Genomic DNA, 14,147 nt, shown 5'->3' on the forward strand with positions numbered 1-14,147 from the left:
GTTGTAGAAAGCAAAAGGTCTCCCCTGAGCCTCCTCTTCTCCAAACTAGACAACCCCAGTTCCCTCAAATGCTACTCACAGGACTTGTGTTCCAGGCCCTTCACCAACTTCATAGCCCTTCTCCTTAAGGGCCCAGCTCTCCACAGTTCTTTAAGAAGCAAAATTGTTGCTCAGTGTCTGGCTCTGAAAAGTAGCAGGTACTGAAACAGCAGCACTGGGGAATTCTCCAAGGATCAGTGGGAAATAAGAAACAGGAAACTTTCTCCTGTGCTGCTTTACATTTTCACATCTCCATATTTACCTGCTTTATTTTTCATCTTCCCCAAACATGCTTAGCTCTGAATCCATCCACATCTTTTTTATTTATTCCACAGACATTAGCTGGCTACAAGTGAGGCATAAGCTAAATGTAAACAACATTTACAAGAAAGGCTGTAAGGAGGATCTGAGGAACTACAGACCTACTACCAGCCAGTGTGACTTCAGTGCCAGGGAAGGTTATGAAGTAGATCATCCTGAGTGCCAACACACAGCACATACGGGACAACCAGGTGATCAGGCCCAGTCAGCATGGGTTTGACTAATCTGATCTCCTTCAATGACACTGTGACATGCTTAGTGGATGAATGAATGTTGTCTACCTAGATTTCAGTAAGGCTTTTGACACCATTTCCCACAGCATTCTCCTGGAGGGACTGACTGCTCATGACTTTGAAGAGCATAGGCTTAGCTGGACAAAAAATGGCTGGGTGGCTGGGCCCAATATGCTGTGGAGAATGGAATTAAATCCAGCTGGAGACTGATCACAAGCGCTGTTCCTCCTGGCTCAATATGGAGGTCAGTTCTGTTCAATATCTTTATCAATGATCTGGATGAGTGCACTCTCAGTATGTTTGAAGACAACACCAACTTAGGTGCAAGTTTTGATCTACTTGAGGGTGGGGGGACTCTACAGATGGATCTGGATAAGCTTTATCGATGGGCCAAGGCCAACAAGGCTAAGTGATGGGTCCAGCACCTGGGGCACAGCAACCCCATACAATGATATAGGCTGGTGAAGAATGGCTGGAAAGCTGCCTGGTAGAACAGGATCTGAGGGTATTGGCTGATAGCCAGATGAACGTGATCTAGCAGTGTACTCAGGTGGCCAAGAAGGCCCACAGCATCCAGTCTTGTATCAGAAATAGCATTGTCAGCAGGACCAGGGAAGTGATTATTTGGCTCTGGTGAGCATTCCTTGAGTACTGTGTTCAGTTTTGGCCCCTTACTACAAGAAGGTCAGTGTACAGGAGAGTGTCCAGAGAAGGGCAATGAAGATGGTGAAGGGCCTAGGAAACAAGTCTTATAAGGAGCAGTTAAGGGAACTGGGGTTATTCTGCCTAGAGAAAAGGAAGCTCAGGGGAGACCTTATCGCTCTTTACAACTACTTCAAAGGAGGTTGTAATAGGGTGGGGGTTGGTCTCTTCTCCCAAGCAACAATTGATAGAACAAGAGTAAATGACTTTAAGTTGTGCCAGGGGAGGTGTAGGTTGGATATTAGGAAAAAAAAATATCCACTAGAAGGGTTATAAGGCATTGGAACAGGCTGCCCAGGGAAGTGGTTGAGTCACCTTTCCTTGAGGCATTCAAAAGGCATGTAAATGTGATGGTTAGGACATAGTGGTAGACTTGGCAGTGCTAGGCTGATGGTTAGATGTGGTGATCTTAGAGGTTTCTTCCAACCTAAATGATTCTGTGATTCTATGATCCACTCTCTTGGTGCTTCTCTTCCTCTCCCAGAGACTGAAATGATAATTCACCTTTAAAGTAGTATTCTTGAAACAACACAGTTGTACCTGGAAGTAACATTAACATCAACTAGAATGATATGTGGGCAGATTTTACTAGAGTTTTAGAGCAACACATATTATGTGTTTGTTTGAAGAAACCTTCCTCTTTATACACTGAGCTAAACAAATCTGTATCGGATGTACTGATAAGAAATCCTATATTATTTCCAAGGTTTATACAATTAGGCTGTCAAGAATATGCTCATATGTTTTTATCTTTTTCCTCCTTCTCTCACATATTTTTTATTCTTTCTTACTTGCTGGCCTTAATCCAGCAAATATATGTAGATCCCTAAGGTCAATGGGATTCTTGTTGAAATTAAGTAACTTGCATACATGCTTGTTGAATCAGTTTGGTAGCTTTGTAGACTGATCAGACTTTCAGCTGTGTTTTGGAGTTACATTGACCTCTTCATATCAATGATTTTAAAATGGTTTTAAAAATAAAACACACTGTGAAAATGCTAGTTATATCAATAATTATTATTTACAGTAAAGATTAATGCACTCTGAAGTGTATTGGAACCAGTAGACACAGCAGCATGTAGAAAAAGGCCTCATTGTCAACGTTGTTTTGTTTTCTTTTGCTTCCTCATACAAACTGAAAATTATTTTTCTATATATTTTATCTTGGGAAGCTCTTCATGTAGTATTCTCAATTTTCTAATTTCAGTAAATAAAGGGATGTTAATTTTACTTGCCCTTTTACGTTTGTGTCCTGCTGTCATTCACAATTATATCAGCCTATCTCAAAGTTGATCATTGTCCTTCTTTTTTTTGTTAATATAATTTGAAATTTGACAGTGAAATGAAAAAAGTCATTTCACTGATATGCTCTTACATCTTTGCAGTTGTCTCATTTTATTTTTATTTAGTGGAGCAAGTTATATTAAATATCGCATGATGAAGGATTACAGACAAGTCTGTAATGTTAAAGAATGAATGGATCATTAGGCTTCTCTATGGCTTTATTCATCTCTTAAAGTGACCAGTTTTGTTTAACATCTGTTAACAGGATGATTAAGTAATCTGCCTAAACCTGAAGTTCTTAACAGAACTTTATGTCTTTCCCTCCTGGATTAAAAATACACTTTATGGAACATATTAAATCATGTTGATTAGAAGTACCTTTGTGATAAATTTCTTCACAATGAAAAAAAAAAAATAAAAAAATGAGTAAGCACAACACCCCACAACAAACATGAAATTTTCCAAAAGTTACTGGACATTATCAAATCTTTCTGATTAATCTCATAGAAAGAATTTTGGAAGTCTGATTATAAGAAGCTGAAAAGTCCTTGACTTAGTGTAAGCACAAAACAGCAGTGTGTTATCATTATTCTCATTTAAAGTCCAAAATACACTACAAAATCTACTAGGAAGAAAATTAACTCTATCCCAACTGAAACAAAGACAACCTGCACGTCAGAGAAAAAAAAAGAGTCCTTGTTCCTGCAATAATCTTCTGAAAATATGGAAATGACTGGAGAGGACAAATAAGAACTCTCTTTTGTGTGAATGTCTGTGAGAGTTACTGAGATTTGGAGGTTGATTAGGCAGGAAATTAGATTCATCTGATTAAGGCCAAACAGAAACATAAGTGTAATCAGGATGTTTGTTTTCAAAAGCAGGAGAAGAAAAAAAAAAAAAAAGTTTTTTTTTTTTTTTTTTTAAGTTACCTCTTGTACCTCATTTAAATAAAAATAGTAAGAAAAGTGTCCCCTATTAGTTCAATACATTTCTGCTGCTTACAGCTGCTCTTCTCATTTTGTATTCTGAGTCCTAGGAGGGCTTCAGCAGTGCAGATACTCATTCTTCGCAATCTGTTAGCTGCAGACAGTTTTATTCAATAAGCTACATAGGAGTCCACTCAAAAGGTGTGGTGAGTGCATAGATCCTTCTGGTTCCAATCTCTAAAATTAAAAAAAAAAAAAAAAATAGGTATCTCTAATGCAGAAGGCAGCCCTGTACAGCTGGTAACAGTGTTTTCAACTGCTCATAAATATAACAAAACTAGAAAAGGTGGCATTTTTATTGTTTGATTAAGTTTACTTCATTTTTTTATTTGTTTGTTTGTTTTTTACAAATGTCCTTTCATTTCTTAATTTTTAGGGTTTAGTCATATATTCAAATTTCCTAAGAGGAATACCAGTAAATCATATACATATAAAATCATATAAAAAACAATAAAACTGGGATCCTTATTGGATCCCTACGACTTCTGACTTTTAAGCTGTTTGGGGTGCACTTGAATTTTGAACTCTTTGATCAGTTCATAGTTAATAAACAGTTGATCCTTCCCTATACGCTGCAGGATCTGTGATTATCCAAGGTCTATGGGGGACTATGGTACAAGATGGGGGACATGGTGTCCTAAATAGCCATGAACTGTGATTCAGATGCTTCACACCTAGATCCCAGGAGCTAAGCTTTAAGAAGAGCAGCAAATAATGCCAGTTACAGAACAGATGGAAGTATCTATCAGTAGGGCTCATGACTTTTGAAGTTTCTACTCTTAAACTCACTTTCTTGCAACAAGCCACACTCCTTATTGTAATCTCATGTCCCTGGGAATGGAGCCTTTAACAAAAATGCTGAACATAACCAGACTTGCCATAAAACAACAAGAGTTGGCAATATCACGAGCAATTGTTTTGCTTCAAGCAAGCAAAGCAGAGAACACAACAGCAGTTGCTTAAACTGGTCTATTAATCTTTAAAAGTGTTCCTGGATGCAGGTATGAACATTGTAGTTAGTCTCAAAAGACGGAGTTATTTTTCTTGCTGGAAATCTTAACATTCAAAAGAGTTTTCAAAAATCTTTTTATGGTTCATTTTAATGGCATTGGATTCTGGTACAGACCCTTAAATTTAGCACCCACTCTCTCATGCATTTATTTCCTGCATAACATTTATTTCATAATATAGCAGGGGAAGTTATAGTATTCCTACATCCATGAGGGAAAGAGAGAACAGAACCAATCAGAAATTAAGTAAATTATTAAAATTAACTATACTATTATTGAAATATTGTATTCTTAATCATACCTTTATTACCATATTTTGTCTTTGTTCACAACCACTGTGCACAAAATACAGTTTTTTGGATAACAACAAAGATGAATCCTGTTTTGGCTACAGGCTAGATTACATCTGTTCCTCCTACTGAATTATGTGGGCTTTTGGCACAAATTGTGTCTCCTATTTGCATACTTTTCCCAGGAACACTAGAACTACTACTCCATGCAAGGACTGATTTTGTAGGGCTTGTCACTTCAGGATGCCCGTGGTACTAATTATGGAGAACTACATAAGAACAAGCAGTTTTAGCACAAGTGAGTCAAACCAGACCCTGTTAACATTGCAAGAGTCTTCTCAATAGGTATATACTTCCTTAGCCAAGCAGTGAATTTGTAGAATGCTTAGACTGTGGGGAGGTGCACAGGCAGATTAATGATCTCTTCTGCTCTGGTTATCAGTAAAAAACTATATATCAAAATAATGTGGAAGATCTTTCTATAGCAGTTTTTCTTTCAGAGAAGGTATATTGGTGACAAATTTTAATTTTGTGATATTTCAAATGTATTCAGAACTCAGGGATCTGAGCATTTTTGTTTAAAAACAAGAAAAACAACATAAGATGGGTTAAAATGAAATGGTCTTGCTGAGGCTCAAAATTGCTTTACATTATAAATTTCTTTTTTAAATGTTAATTTTATGAACCTTTTGGACACAAAATTTTTGTGGCCCATAACTGGATATTTTTTTTTTCACATCTTTGTGTGGGTGTGTGTGTTTCAAGACTTTTTCAGGCCTTCTTTTACCTTTCATGGCTATCTATCTGCCCCGAGAACTTTTCCTACAGCATTTGTGTTGGTGACTATATGTCTCACTGATGCTCTTTCAAATTTTTCATTGTTAGAGTTACGTGTCAGTATCATCTTGACTCTTTTCAGTCAGAATTGCATATGGCTTGACTGAGGGACACACCACTCTGCTTTGACTTCACACAAACCCTTATCCCATCCCCAGTGTTCAAAACAGAATGTAGTGCTCAGTTTGCCATCAGTACAAACCTGGTTTGTCTCATCTTCATCTGTATCGTCAGAGGGAAAAGGGGAGAACAATTTTCAGACTAAGTGCTTGACTTAATTAGTATGTCAAAGACCCCATGGGAACAAAACAGCTCTTCTGGACAGCTGTGACTTTTTTGTGCTCCTGTTGAACTTCTTATGACAAGTGACGAGTAAGGCTCATATTGATTCAATCACCCTATCTCATGTCTTTTTTTCATTTGATCTTGGAGCTTATTTTCAGCTATATATATTACCTCTTGGGCTGTTTCTCAGACAGAGACTGCCACAAAAGTGGTGAGGAAAAAAACATGGGATTTGAGCATAGATCTGAATATTGCCAAAGATGAGAGCTCACCTTCAGGGGCAACAGGTTGCAGAAAACAACCCCTTGATGGGTTCTTATGACTGATAATAATGTTGAGTAAAGAAGACAGCAGTATGCTTCTTTTGTTGACTTCTTGCCTTCTGATCTTCTAAAGACACTCCACTTTGAAAGAAAGTTCTGCAAATCTGATTTTAATACTGTCTATTTTAGAAGACAGGAAACAGATTTATGAGCATGTGGCAAACTAAACAATGCAGATGAACCTATTTTCTTTTTAAATCTTTTTCAGTAGATCATCTATGCATTTTTCAAACAAATTCCCCAAAATTATTTTGCTCACTTAAAAAAAGAAAAATAATATATATATATATAGGTGTATATATATATATATAAATTCTGGCAAAGCTCACCAGTAAAAGACGGCAAAGACAGTACTGCCTGTACTGTCAGTACTGACAGTACTTTTTTTTTTTTTTTTTTTTTTTTCATGGGCATCTAGTCAATAGGTTAAAAAATATAACTTCATAGCTTGGATTCCTCTTCTTTTTTTTTTTTTTTTTTTTTTTTTTTTTTTTTTTGAGATTAAATGCATGCATTTTTTTTTAACTGTAGTTATGCTTGACATGGGAATCCTTTCCTTCAGCCATAGTTCAATATCATGGCTACAGGATTCATTCAATATGTGAAACTCTAAGCACTCTTGCACCTTTCTGAGAAATTTCAAGTGTTGAGTGCTTTATGGAAGAAAAAGTGCTTCTCCTCCATCCAATTTGACATGCAAATGTCTCTGTTAATGTTTTTCATAAGAGTATATTCTTCAGGAATTAAGAAATATAAAACAGCATGACATAAAGCAAAAACATATAGTGAAAAAAAAATCTACAATGCATAATAATTATGTTACAATAAAATATGTCTGTTCACTAAACAAGTGAATCTTGTTTATTATTTTTCCCCTGGAGTTTCATTGTCTTTTCTTTCTTTAGATCTGGTGATTTTAATTAAGTAGTCTTATCATTATTTTTATGATCTTTTTTGCTTCTTGTAGGCACTGTACACAAAGTAAACAAATAAATGAAAGAAATATCCTTATTATTGTTACTTAGTTTAAAACTAAGCCCTGCTATCTGTTATTGTCTGATAAGATTTATCTAGATCCACCACCTGAATATAGAAAATCTCTACTTGAAACCAAATGTGGAATTTAAGCAGATGAATGAAATTAAGCATTATCTCCAAGCACTTAGGAAACAGTATTATTGGGACTTAGAGGGATTATGTCTCACCTAAAAGAAAGCACCTGGTGTAGCAATGATTTCCAATAATGATCAAAATTAATCCTTTGGTTGACAACCAACACAAATCCTATACATAGTTTAAAAGCTTAAAAAGCTGTTAAGCAGGACTCTACATTGGTAGAAGTGTGATTATTGTGCTGATCCTGTGCTCAGGTGAAAACTTTTTACCATATACCAGAGCATTTCTTCAGTGCTGAATGAAAAAGAGGGGAGTAGGGCATAGGGATTCCCTTTGCTATATCACTTCCATAAGCACCACATGATTTTCCTAGAAGTCCTATTATTTGTGTTCTACCTGTTCTTAATTTATGGCATCCTCCTGACAGTCTACTAGCTGAGGAAGTATGGTTTACCTGCTGATGTATGGAATCAAGATCAAGAAACATCATGAGTCTGTAGCTCAGAAGACAGCAATTTTCAATTCATAATTGAAATTTCAGTTATTACATGAATCCCAACTGACTCATCAAAGAGACAGATTGATGTCTTTTGTACAGAGCCTGGAATTTGGTCTCTTATTATGAAGAGGCATCATTCTTCTGTAAGAAATAAACAGTTTACATTACATCACCTGCTGAAGTCTCATCATTTTATAACCATTTGCTTAATAGTTGCTTGTTTCATTGGAAAATAGCATGTTATCTCTTGAAAAAAATTCAAGTACCTGCTTGTACATTCTGAAAGAATTCTTAACTTTTATTAAACATGCAATTGAGAATAATCCACTTGGGCAGCAGCTTTTCCACTATGCACAGAGTTTCCAAACACTGAATTTACAGATACTGAAACACTCTCAGAAGTACACTGGTATTTAAAATCTGTACACCCAACCAAAGTATTTTTTCATTTTCTATGTTTCTGTAAGTAAGATATGGGCTAATTTTTCAAAGCCTGGTATATTCCAATGACTTTACAGATTTAAAATCTCCAAGAAATTAGGTGGGAGTGTGCTTCGGCTGCTTAAAAAATAAAAAATAAAAATAATAATAATAAAAAAAATTTTTTTTAGGCTTTCATTTATTGATTGACAGCTTAACATTTATCAGCTCAAACAGCTTACGTCTGCCAATATGTGAAGTGATATTTTAGAGGTCAAGCTTGTGCACCAGGTGGTTCTGTTTGCATTTCTAAAATTGATTTTTGCTGGGCCATCATTATCATCATTTACCTGTTTTGAGGGCTCAGGACATAATATACACAGTGCCAAATAATTGTTAGAAAGCTCTACTTATAGCCTTTGTCCATAATGTCTGAATAATAATAATAGGAAAAGCAGCAATTGCTGTGATGATATCTCTATTCTTTTTAATCATATAAAATAATTTTACCTATAATACTGCAGTTTCCTTCTCACTGTGTCACCAGGAACCTTGAAATATGAACGAAACTACAGATGTGATGCATGTAAACAAGCTCTGATAACGATCAGCAAAATCACATGTCAAATTCTTATGTTTTAAAGGTGTTGGCAAGATGTAACAGAGCTGTTTCCTTGTGCAAGTTTACTGGCTTGCTTTGCCTTTTGCTGTGACCTGCCCAAGCACAAACTTGAATAAAACTTAAAGGCAAAAGAAAAAAAGAAAAAAATTGGAAAAAAAAAAACTTCAAGGGCAAAGAAAACTATGAAACCAAAACCAAACACATGGACGCCACAATTTTTTCCCCGCAGTTATGGTAACAGTGTTAACTTACAACATTTGATACAGACTAACCCACATGGTAAATCCATATTCCCACTCAACAAAGAGTTACCAAAATAGATGAGTATCTGTGTACTGCTTGACAAATGGCATTTCCTACACTTGACAGTTGTTAAAAACACTTGATAACACTGTGCAATCTCTGGCATTGTTGTACAGAGAAAGCCTCAGCTATTTCCTATGACTGTATTTATAATTACATTTTCTTTACAGTGAATTGTCTATCAACTTCTGATTTTGTAAATCACTTTCATAGTGCAGCTGAAAATTTTCTAAACCACTATTAAGGAATGACATACGAAGTCAAAAGACAAATGCTTCATCAACTGTGAATAATGATCCTACAAATCTGCATTTTAGGGGTAAAGAAGTTATGAAGAGCAAAACATCAAATCACAAAGGCTGATTACTTACTGCTAACTAACAGTAATAGAGATTGGCAACGTGTAACACCTGTTAATTTTCAGGTGTAGCCAGAATAAAAGCAATTAACAAAGGGAAATATAAGGACTCTTTCTTGAACTGGAATTTGCACCAAGTGTACTTTTTGTTACTGTGAAAGTAAATTTCTACGGGTAGCCTGATTAGAGAAGTTGTCATTGATTTTTTTTGAAGCTGCTGTGAACGAAGAGAAGTTATTCCTTTTATTTTAAACTCAAATCAGTTCACAGAAGTGGGTTTATTAGCTAAGCTAAGAAAAAGATAATCTCCATGGGGGTAATAGAAGGAAGGAAAGGCAGCCAAATCTTAGGCAGCGGAGAATATTTCATCTGAACCATTGGCAACTGGGACAATCTGCCTGGCTGTGGCCTAATTTAAAATGATACTTAATTTTACTATAATTATTAATTTAAATAAACATGGTAGAAAATTGTTTTAGATCATCTCCAGTACCATGGAGTAAAGTTGTCTCTGTTGCTTATTCAAAAAATAATTCTTGAATCAAATTCTAATCAAGTAACAACCAGAGTGTTTTTCAGGCTGTGAGTCCATGGAGACATAGGATATTCACTCTGTTTTGTGCAGTACATGATATGATGGTCCTTCTACCAGACAATGCGCAACTCCAATGCGCAATTACGAAATAAATAATAAACTTTTGCAATTTTCTCTCTTAATGGTCTTCTTTTGTGTTAAAATTATGTGGGTGAAGGGGAAGGCAAGTTATTTATCTTACTTTCATTTTAATAACTAAAATCACCTCTTATGTCCCTTTCTTCATCTTAAATAACATTGAGTTTGAGGATTTCATGCTTTTTCCCTCCCTGTCTCCTAGGAAACTGATCTCATGACCTTTAACATCTCAATGCACCGATCTTGGTGGCGGGAGCATGGGCCTGGCTGCATACGAAGGGTGGTGCGTCCTTCTTCTCCTGGCATCCTAGATGATTACTCCTACGTCTCTGTGACAGGCTGCATAATTGATTTCCAGTACCTAGAGGTTATTCACAGCGCTATCCAAATACTCCTCTCTGTAAGTCCCAATTTTCTCTTGTACTCGGACTCGAGCCATCTTTCTGCATTCAATCTTCAGTTGTTGTGTGCCCCTTTCCTGACAAGGTGATGTAGTGGTTGATCAATAGCAGCATGGATTTGGAATTGTATTGTATTTTGAATTACAGAATGATAGTCACATTATTAAAATGTACACTGCTCTTCTCTTTGCTTATGACAAAAGTGACAAAGTGGCATAGTCCCCATTCTGGCCTTTGCTAGGAGAGGTGAAACCTATTTCAAATTCTCATCTCTCATTCATTGAGACATACTGAAAAGGAGAACAGACTTGTCCAAAATTAGTTGGCCTAAACCTTTCCAAATTTCACAATCAATGATGGTATTTATTCAGTCCTGAATGTAAATATATTTTACATGACACACAGATAAGATTCTCCCAAAGTGAGATATGAATGTGACATTTGAAAAAAGTCAGAGAAATATTAGGAATGAGAGTACTCATGTATATTTAATGACATTATCTGTTCTTTCCTGGGACTCTGGGTTATGAGAATATTCTGCCTTCATGATCTACTTTTTACTGTTGCAGTACTAGTCAAAAACTGCAAGCACTAGAAGTCATTACAAAAAGTATGCAGTCTATTGCATGGTCATTGAGCCATAGGACAATGGGCACCTGAGGGCTATGGGCAATTCGAAGAAGCACTGGGGCTGGATGAATTACTTTGGGAGCAGCAGCCCAGTCTTGTCCAGTCTTTCCTCATTTTGGTAGATGGTTCTGCTTATGCTCAAAATCTTGACTGGCATAAACTTTGTGTGATTCAGAAGTGGTAGCTCTTTCTTGGTTTCTTTCTCTACATAGCTGACTGTAGTACATAGCAAATGGTTCATACCATATAGGTGCACGTGGTTCTGATATGCCTTAGATACCTGCACCTATTCTGAGAAGACAAATGCTCATGGTTCATGGTTGTAACCATGACCACCAGTGCTTGGTAGATAGTCAGAGAGGAGTTGTGGTCTAAAATCCACACCTGCTCCATGAAAAAAAACTCCATGGTCTGATCAACCAGATAGGTTGGATATGCCTGGTCTACTCAGTACTTCATGATGTTTTACTAACTGACTTGTAAGTCCTTTACTAACAAAGAAAGATATTAGATATTTTAAGCTTATTATGTTCAGATTTTAATTCTTACATTTTCGCAACTTAATGACATTTATACTCTGAATGAAAAAAATCAGTGTACATGTTGGGAAAACTTGCATGCCTGGAGTAATGTAATAGGTGGTTACAGGCTCTTCAGGAGAGAAAGGCAGAGAAGAAGAGGAGGTAAGTAGCCCTGTATTTTAAGGTATGCCTTGACTGCACAGAGCTGGGAGATGGTGATAAAAGTGTCTCTGGGTAAGAGACAGGGAAAGGGCAATAAGACAGATATTATGGTGGGAGTCTGTTATAGACCACTCCAACAGGGTGAAAAGGCAGATGAAATATTCTATAAGCAACTAGAAGTCTCATGATCACTAGCCCTTGTTCTCATGGGAGACTTCAACTTCCCAGATGTCTGCTAGAAATAAACTAACACAGAGAGGAAGCAGTCTAGGAGATTCCTGGAGTTCGTATAGGATAGCTTACTCACACAGGTGGTGAGGGAACCATCTTGGGAAGGTGCCTCACTTGACCTGTCCTTGCAAAAGGGGAAAGACTTATGGGTGATGTGATGGCTGGAGGCTGTCTTGGGCACAGCAATCATGAAATGATAGAGTTTTTGATCTTCGGTGAAGTAAGAAAGGTGGTTAACAGAGCTGTTACCTTGGATTTCTGGAGGGCAAACATCAGCCTATTTAGAAGTCTTGCTGACAGGGTTAGGACCTATGATCTGTGAACTGCCTAACTGTCTAGAACACAGTAGTGTTCACAGTCTAAAAGTCTTGAAGTTTTAGACTTCTCAACATTACTAAAGGATGCTTTTGTAAGATGTCAAATGCTATTGCCTTATCACTGCTTTTAGTCAAAATTTAATAAACTTTGATCTTACAGCAGTGATTAGTGAACTTCCACTTGAAAGTCCAGACCTGAATTAGTGCATTTTCTTAGTTCACCAGTGACATCACAAGTGCTTGCATATCCCATGTGCCTGTTCCAGATTCTCAGGCACCAGTGACATCATAGGCACCTAAACCAGCCTTTTCCTGCCTGTTGTTCAGTCAGAAAGTAAAGACTTTGAGTCAAGATAGTTTTTAGTGAAGATAAAATTACTTCTCTTGAGGCCTAGTCCTGCATCTGTCAACATACATTGTGAAATTACAATGCAAGCAGGCTTTGGAAAAAGAATATTGCACACCGCATCTGCAAAGCCCGACAGAGTACAGATTTCTTACTCTTGTGAGGGTTTGATACTGAAACCAGGTTGCCTCTCCCATTAGGTCCATCTCTGCATCTTCAGCAAATTCCTCTCATAGTCCACTAGTGTTTGTTTTGCTCAAGTGAACCCATACAACGGAAATTGTCGTATAGTTGATTTAATAGGAGAAAAACATTAATATATTCAAATTGTATTTATATAAATTATTCCTCACTTCTGTAAGAAAAATGTATTGTGATATTCAGAATTTTTTATAGAAATTTTGCAATTAAATTTAGAGTTCTGTGGAAATACAGCTGGTGGCTGAAATCAAGAACAGATTTGTTCTCTGCTTATCCAGTGTAATAAAATTAAGCTCAAAATTTACCAAATGACAAGAACACAGAAATATTATAATAATAGAATAAAAGCATTTAATATATATACACTTAATGAAATATGCATATGGAAAAATATAAAAACTATGTAGTAATTTGTACAGCTTTATGTAAAGCTGTTTCTTGTGTAAAGATGTTTCTTGTGGTGTGAATGATTGCCTAGAATAATCATAAATAAATTCTGTATACAATTCATTGCATGTTCAAAATGTGCCAGGAACTTGTAAGGCTTGACTGGGAATTAAATAGTTGCAGTTTCAGATATTGCTTTTGACTGATATACACAATGTTAAAATATGCAAAGTAGGGTTTTCCTCCCATCTTATTATCTTCCTTATTCCATCTGTGAGGCAGTGTGATTAGCATACGAGTCTGTACTTCAATTTCCATTTAGAATTGTAATTTAGCCTTGCTTAATTTACTGTCCCACAGAACATAAGTCACCACCTAGATTATCAGACTTGCTGCAGTTTCCCCCCATTTTCTGAGTACTGTTGACCTGAGGAGGCTCCCATTCATTTTAGATGCATAACTGTTTTCCTAATTGGGATACTAATTTCAGTTGTTAGTTAAAAGGTCATTTAGGTTGTCTTTTTACAGTACTGAAGAATTACTAGATGGCCAGCCACGTAGATAAGAAGGCCTGTCTTTTTTTTTTTTTTTTTTCCTAGTATCTAGTCCCCACAGTAGAATATTCTTTTTTGGACCTTGAAATCTACTTA

The 14,147-nt window shown here is 36.4% G+C and overlaps 1 protein-coding gene across 3 annotated transcripts in view; it reads left to right on the forward strand.

The window, feature by feature from the left end:
- The window catches only part of NKAIN3 (sodium/potassium transporting ATPase interacting 3), a 368,461-nt gene that overhangs the window by 272,206 nt on the left and 82,108 nt on the right, over window positions 1–14,147 (forward strand). For all 3 annotated transcript variants that reach the window (XM_035317941.1, XM_035317939.1, XM_035317940.1), the window contains exon 4: window positions 10,504–10,701. In XM_035317941.1, the coding sequence (XP_035173832.1) occupies window positions 10,504–10,701 (198 nt within the window). The remainder of the gene's footprint in view (window positions 1–10,503; window positions 10,702–14,147) is intronic.

The sequence above is a fragment of the Oxyura jamaicensis genome, chromosome 2, assembly GCF_011077185.1.
Source record: "Oxyura jamaicensis isolate SHBP4307 breed ruddy duck chromosome 2, BPBGC_Ojam_1.0, whole genome shotgun sequence".
Classification (NCBI taxonomy): Eukaryota; Metazoa; Chordata; class Aves; order Anseriformes; family Anatidae; genus Oxyura; species Oxyura jamaicensis.